Consider the following 7756-nt stretch of genomic DNA (forward strand, 5'->3'; position numbering starts at 1 on the left):
AAAAAAATAAGTGCTAAACTATACAGCACAAACTATGAGAGCAGGAGAAGGATGGAAAAACGAGACAATCTGTGTGGGCTTGAATAACTTGAAAAGGCTTATGGAGGTGAGAGAAAAAGTGGGCCTTCACAGAGGGGAGGTAGAATCTCAACAGGTGTAGGTAAGGGAGAGGGTGCTGGGAGGAGAATAGGATGGATAGATACAAATGTGGGGTAAAACACAGCATGTGGAGGCAAGCATCAGCAAGATTTGCTCTGAGAAGGAAGAGTGCAACCTAACTGGAACAGAGAATTATTTTATCTGATGGAAACAATATCAGACAAAAGTATGATATGGAACAGGTTAAGTTGAAAGGCTTGAAACCAAAGTGTGTGCGGCAGTGTGGGAGGGATACTGTAAATTTTTGAATAGGGAAGTGACTTGAGGAAATCTACATTTTAGTTAGCCTACTAGGGCTGCAGCAGGCAGTGGATTACAAAAGGGAGAAGCAGGGAAACTAGCTTAGGATGGTGTGAAGTAAAGCAGACAAGATGTTTGTTGGCAGTGAGGTTAGAGATAAACTTCTAAAATGGAGACACAAAGGAACTTGATGATGTAGGGAATGAAGGCAAGGGAAGAGTTCATGACAACTTGAAGCATCCCCAGCCTGAAAAAAACAAGGAAACACTGACAGAAAACTACAAATGTCCCTGCTGTTACCTTGTCTGAGAAACTAATTCATGTTAATAACGGCTGTTATCCCAATTAGTTAGCTGAACTGCATTTTAATAGATGCCTTCAATGCCTTGACCTCAAGGAGTGACAGGGGGTAGAAACTGAAGGGGAGCATTTTTCAACAGCATCCCTCACACTAATACAATGGAGGTGTTTGCTTACTCCGCTTACAATCACGGCCGCCGTTGCAAACTTCACCCTTAGAAAAATTAGGATTATTCCAGGAAAGATACCCATTCACCCTCTGGGTAGCAGGATCTTGCCAGTTCCTCAGCTGTCAGAGCGAGTTCGTGAAGAGAAGGGAGGCGCCTGAAGGAGGCGGCCTCCCTGGGGGGTCGAGGAAGCAGGGTTCAATCGAAGAAGAAGTAAAACCACCGATGCCAGAAGAGTGAAAGACAGGGAAGGGACTCAGCTGAGGGGAGAGAGAGACCAAAGGACCGTTAAGCCCCTCCCAGGCCGGGAACCAGGCCAGCCCGGCCCCGCGCGGCCTGGCGCGGCCCAGCCCCGCTCCCCAGCCTGGAAGTCCAGGAGCTCCCCCCTCACCTGCTCGGGCTCATCGGACGACTGGGAAGCCGAGGCTCCCACAGTCGGAAGAGCCACTGCAACGCCAACCCGGAAGTATTGATAACAACGGAAGTAATCAGGTAGTCGCCTTGGCAACGGTGGCACAGCCATTTCAACTCCGCCCCCTCCGAGCCTAAAAAAGAAGGCGCGAAATAACAAGGGTCTTAACGGGGGAGTCGGGCAGGCTGCAGGCGCAAAGGCCCAGAGAGGGCAACCTGACTTTAGGGAGGTGCAGCAAGAGGAGGCTAAGGCATGAGAATTTGGCAGCTTCTGCAGCTAACGTGGGTGCAGAAATGTCGCCTCGTCACCGCGTCACCACCCACCTCGCGCGTACCTTGTCTAGCGAAAGGAGGGGCGGGGCACGAGGCGGAGCCAGCAGAGTGAAGGGGCGGAGCGGGGCTCCTGCGCGCAGTCTCGAAAAGGAGGGAAAGTGAGGGGGCGGGGCAAAGGACTTAAAAGGGAGAAAATGAGGGAAAGGGAGTGGGCCGTATTTACAGAGGTGCCTGAGCTGGGGGCGGGGAGGAGAACGGGGGAGGGGTCAGATATAAAGATCAAGTAAGCAAATAACCTCAGCACCAGGTCTGAGGTCGCTAGGCGCTCAAAGTACATAGGTGGGAAAGAGCAAGTTAGAAGCAGAAAAGGGAACTATAAAAAGTTCAAGATAAAGAAAATGAAGAGCAGAAACACTAACGGGGGAATCCGAGTTAATCCGCACCTCACAATCAGCCAGCAAACGATGAGAGGGCCTGCTGACCAGCTTCGGGCTCTAGACCCATACCAGGAGCCAGAAGGAATAACTTCAACGCACCCTAAGTGATTACGTTAACCAATGGGCTACATTTTTAAGCCTCTAGCGTGAAGTTTCCATAAGCACGCGAGAATATAAAATACTATGGTTTAGACATTAAGTAAAAGCAAGTCAATGCAAGGCCTGTGGCCCTAAATGATTGTTAAATGAACAAATGTTCGGAATACCTTTGTCCCAAAAGGATCTTTCTCATTTTTAGTTCATATCTTGTTTTTTTCTCCCCACTTAAAAATTTATTCAGGCAGCACATATAGTATTAGCTGACATTATGGAATGCTTACCAAGGATGGTGCCAAGAGCTTCATGTGCACACGACTACCCTGTGAGACAGGTGCTGTTATTTCCCCCATTTGGTAGATAAGAAAACTGAGGTCTTAAGAAGTTAAGCTGGTAGCTTGGTAAGTGGCAGAGCTGGGATTCAAATTCAGTTCTGACTTCAGAGCCCAGGCTCTAACCACTATGCTATACTGCTTTCAACTTTAATAATACCCTTGTTACCTTCAGAAACTTCCTTACTAAAAATAGAGATAATGTGAGAAACCAGTACATGCATTCCAAAATGTGAATACCCTTAAATTTATATCTCAGCAAAGTACTCCCAGCCAGACTAAGGGGGGTGTAGCTTAGTCTTTCTTATTTGGAAGGACTATACCCTCTCCCGTGACATGAATTGTAAGTCCCTCATGTCCAGATTGCTCAACCTTGTAGAATTATGGCTCTCTTTGTGACCAAATCACTATCTTAGCTTTTCTACAAGACTGCACCGCACTTTTGTCTCCTCAGCCACTGCCACTACCAGCTAATCTCACCAACCACCTAGGTAAACTTTGTTGAAAGGAGCATTGTTTTCAAATGACTTATTTTAAAAAGGTCTACAATATTACGGGGATATGTGTATAAAAACAGATGATTGAACTTGGTGTACCCCCCAAAAAATAATAAATAAATAAAATTTTTAAAAAAAGGTCTACAATAGATGAATTTAAAAATAGATCTACAATAGTTGAATTTAAAAATAGCATTATAAACATAGCACATTTTTATGTAACACATTTGCAGTTTGCTTAGTTTGTTTCCAAAATTTTTCTAAAACTACAAGTAAAAAAATCTAGTTTGTCAAAGTTGGCCACTTTTTAATAGCCTTCTATTTGTAGTCTCTACCACACAGACCCACATTTGATTATACTGTCTTGTGATATGCTCAAATTCTGATCTCTCCGAGAGATAAGCTATTCAAGAGAAAAGAATCCTTGAATCTTCAAGTTGGAAGGAAATTTACAGGTCTCTTCTACAATATTCATTATAGACAGTTGTCCAGTCCCTGCTAGAGTACTTCCAGTGTAAGTAGATCACATCAGCCCATTACACTATTTGATAACTCTGTTTGAAAACTCTCACTTATGTTGAACCAAAAAGTGCTTTCATCTTTCTACTCTCCCAAGAGAAACACCTGGTCTTAAGAAATAAAAAGAGGTATTTTATTTGGAGTCAGAAGACCTTTCTTTTTATTAATCGGGGTGAAGTTCACATCACTAATATAATATTTTGTCGATTATATCACAATAAAACTGGGGGAAAAACAAACAACAAGCAAAAAACAAATAAAATTGAGAACATTTTTATTTTCATTAAAAGACACAATTAAGAGAGTGAAAAGGCAAGCTCCAGGCTGGGAGAACAGATTTTTAATCCATGTATCCCACAAAATCTCATATTCATCAAAAAATGGGCAGAAGACCTAAACAGGCATTTCTCCAAAGAAGACATACAGATGCCCAAGAGGCACATGAAAAGATGCTCAACATCACTATTAGAGAAAGCAAATCAAAACTGCAATGAGGTATCACCTCACACCAGTTAGAATGGGCATCATCAGAAAATCTACAAACAATAAATGTTGGAGAGGGTGTGGAGAAAAGGAAACCCTCTTGCCCTGTTGGTGGGAATGTAAATTGATACAGCCACTATGGAAAACAGTACAGAGGTTCCTTTAAAAACTAAATATAGAATTACCAAATGACCCAGCAATCCCACTACTGGGCATACACCCAGAGAAAACCATAATTCAAAAAGACCCATGCACCCCAATGTTCACTGCAGTCCTATTTACAATAGCCAGGTCATGGAAGCAACCTAAATGTCCATCAACAGACAAATGGATAAAGAAGATGTGGTACATATATACAATGGAATATTACTCAGCCATAAAAAGGAACAAAATTGGGTCATTTGTAGAGATGTGGATGGACCTAGAGACTGTCATACAGAGTGAAGTGAGTCAGAAAGAGAAAAACAAATATCGTATATGTGGAATATAGAAAAATGGTACAAATCAATGGGTTTACAAGGCAGAAATAGAGACACAGATGTAGAGAACAAACATATGGACACCAAGGGGGGAAAGGGGGAGGTGGGATGAATTGGGAGATTGGGATTGACATATATACACTATTATGTATAAGATAGATAACTAATGAGAACCTGCTGTATAGCACAGGAAACTTTACTTCGCTGTACGGTAGAAACTAACACAACATTGTAAAACAACCACACCCCAATTTTAAAAAATCTCATATCCAGTATAAAGAACTCCTAAACTCAGTGATCAAAACACATGCAACTCATTTTTTTAATGGGAAAAATACTTGAAAGACACTTCATAAAACAGCCGATCCAAATGACCAATAAGCATATGGAAAAGTGCTGAACATTATCAGTCATCTAGAAAATTAAAATTAAAATCACAATACACACCCACCACCATGACCAAAGTTAAAAGGACTGACAATACAAGAGGTTTGGTGGAAAGCATCTCAAATTCTCATACACTGCTGGTGGGAGGATGTATTAGTTTTCTATTGCTGTGTAAAAAAAATTAAAAAAATTTAAAAACAAAACCATTGCCACAAATTTAACAGCTTAAAACACCATGCATCTACTGTCTCCTAGTTTCTGCAGGTCGGGAATCCAGGCGTGACTTGACTGGGTCCTGGGACTCTGAGTCTTACAAGATTGCAATCAATGTGTCAGCCAGACTGTGTTTTTATCTCACGACTTCACTGGGGATGAATTCACTTACAAGCTCACTCAAGTTGTTGCAGAATTCACTTCCATGCAGCTGTACCATAAGGGCTTCAGTTTTTTGCTGGCTATTGGCCAGAGGCCACTCTCAGCCCCAGAAGCGGTCCTCAGTTTCCCACGCTGTGGCCCTCTCCATAGACAGTTCACAGTACGGCCACTTGCTTCTTCCAGGCCAGCAGGAGACAAGAGCCTAAGATGTGGTTTTATCAACACAGAATAAAGTGGGACTATTATTTTCTGTGATAAAAGACTATACCTATTTTTCAAAAGTACAATAGCTTCTTTTTTCTGATTATAAAAAAAGTACATAGTCATTATAAAACATTCAAAGTATATACAAAAGTGGAAAGAAGGTATAAATTACCCAAAAGCCAAAAACATCCAAAGGCTACTCCTCTTAACAGTGTGAAACGCCTCTTCCTAGTCCTCTTTCTATGCTTACATGCGTGCTTATACTATCATTCTTGTGATTTGCATGTTCCTGTCAAATGTTCCTGCAGGGTGGCCTCATGCTAAAGTCAGTGTTCCTGGCTACCTCTAATTTATAGGTGCCTCTACATTTCCTGATTTTTTTTTTTTTGACCAGAGTTATTTAATTAGGTTCTTTGTAAGAAGTTTAGAACACTACTTTGTGAGGATAAATTCCATTGGTAAGAGCAAACACAGAGCCGAGGTAGCCCTGGAGCTGAGGAACAGCTTTGATTCTTCGCAGAATTTGTGAGTCCACAGCTTTCTGATCAACCTTGCGCTGCTCTGTAATTTCGTATTTCTCTCTTTCTGTGTCGAAGATCTCACCTTCCTAGTGCCTGGGCTTATGCAGCTTCTTCTTCTTGAAGTAAGCATCAGTGAGATGCTCTGGGATTTTCACACCATTGATATCAATTTTGGTGGAGGTGGCAATGACAAATTTCTGGTGTGTTCTACGCAGAGGAACTCGATTGAGGGACAGAGGCCCAGTCACAAGTAGCAAGCCACTGCCCAGCTGCTTCAGGAAAATGACCCTCTTGCCTCTGTGGCGCCCAGTGAGGATGATGAGAATGGTCCCAGGAGTGATGCTGGCGCGCAGTTTTTTCACATGCTTACTGAAGGGCTTTTTGCCGTGACTCAACAGCTTTCGAGGCACATCTTCAGTAGGATAATACCTAGGCATTTTGCGAAGTTTAACTACCCGGGTACCACCATTCTTGTCACCACCAACTGGTTTTGTGACAGTAGCAAGAACCTTCACCTTCTTTTTCTTTTCAACCTTGGATTTAGCTGCTGAGTATTTCCTCTTGTACAAGGCCTTCCTGGAATACATAGCCGATCGGGAATATCTGCCAATTCCTCTGACCAGGACAGGGTTTCGGCTGCAGTGGGGCTTCCCCCTCTTAATCTGCTTCCCCTTTTTAACCTTGCCACCAGCATCAGCCTTCTTGGCTTCAGGTTTTTTCTCCCTAGTATCTGGCGTCTCAGCCTTTTCACCCGCCATCTTGCAAGATAGGAAAAAGCCATTTCCTGATTTTTTAAGTTATGCATCTTTATGGAGGAAAAAGGAAAATACGAAAACATATATTGCAAAAGAAGTAAAAATAAAATCTAAATGTCATCCCCACTACCCAGATACTGGCGTTAACATTTCTATGTGTTCCCTTCCAGTCTTTCCCTCTTTTATATAATTGTATACATGCCACATAAATCTTGCCTTACTTCCTGCCTCCTCACAGACCTTGCTCCCTCACTCACCACCCACTTGCTGTTCCTGGAGAGCCAACTTCTCCCTTTCTTATTAGCTTCATGTTCTTTTCAGGCTACCAAAGCAAGAAAATCCTCTTCTAACCCTGTGACATCCTCTAGATATTGCCCGATCACCTTCCACTCATAGCTTTTTCTTATGAATTTATTTTTATTTGTTTATTTATTTACTGACTGTGTTGGGTCTTCGTTGCTGCACACAGGCTTTCTCTAGTTGCAGCGAGCGGGGGCTATTCTCCGTTGCAGTGCGAGGGCTTCGGTAGTTGTAGCACGTAAGCTCAGTAGTTGAGGTGCATGGGCTTAGTTGCTCTGTGGCATGTGGGATCTTCCCAGACCAGGGATAGAACCCATGTCCCCTTCATTGGCAGGCAAATTCTTAACCACTGAGCCACCAGGGAAGTCCCCCCCCTTTTCAAAAATTTAACAATATTTTACTTAACCCAATATAACCAAAATAATATCACTTTAGAATGTAATTAATATAAAAAGTATTAAAGATGTTTTACAGTTTCTTTTTATACTAAGTCCTTGTGTATTTTACACTCACAACTCATTTCAGATGAGGTACATTTCAAATAGTCAATAGCCACATGTGGCAATTTGGCCACTATACTGGACAGCAGAGATCTAACTCTGTGCTCCACCTGAGAGATTATCACATACCTTCTCCAGCATCCCCTACCCCAAAGAATCATCTAGCTCCCTGCTACTCAAATTTCACCACTTGGCTGCATCAACATCACCTAACGTTGTTAGAAATGCAGAATTTCAGGCCCCACAAAGGACCTATGTAAACTAGAATCTGCAAGGACTTCTCTGATGGCACAGTGGTTAAGATGCCATAATCCCAATGCA

The 7756-nt window shown here is 42.5% G+C and overlaps 1 protein-coding gene and 1 pseudogene across 2 annotated transcripts in view; both read right to left on the reverse strand.

The window, feature by feature from the left end:
• SLC25A14 (solute carrier family 25 member 14) overlaps positions 1-1389 on the reverse strand; it is a 40049-nt gene extending 38660 nt beyond the window's left edge. The window contains exon 1 of one of the 2 annotated variants that reach the window (XM_057719098.1): positions 1258-1389. In XM_057719098.1, the coding sequence (XP_057575081.1) occupies positions 1258-1389 (132 nt within the window). Of the gene's footprint in view, positions 1-876; positions 1127-1257 lie in introns of those variants that run through there. The other variant, XM_057719099.1, reaches the window with a different exon arrangement.
• A 4345-nt stretch (positions 1390-5734) lies between these two features.
• On the reverse strand, positions 5735-6638 carry LOC130841267 (60S ribosomal protein L6-like; annotated as a pseudogene).
• Between the last annotated feature and the right edge of the window lie 1118 nt (positions 6639-7756).

Source organism: Hippopotamus amphibius, chromosome X (genome assembly GCF_030028045.1).
Source record: "Hippopotamus amphibius kiboko isolate mHipAmp2 chromosome X, mHipAmp2.hap2, whole genome shotgun sequence".
NCBI classification, from domain to species: domain Eukaryota; kingdom Metazoa; phylum Chordata; class Mammalia; order Artiodactyla; family Hippopotamidae; genus Hippopotamus; species Hippopotamus amphibius.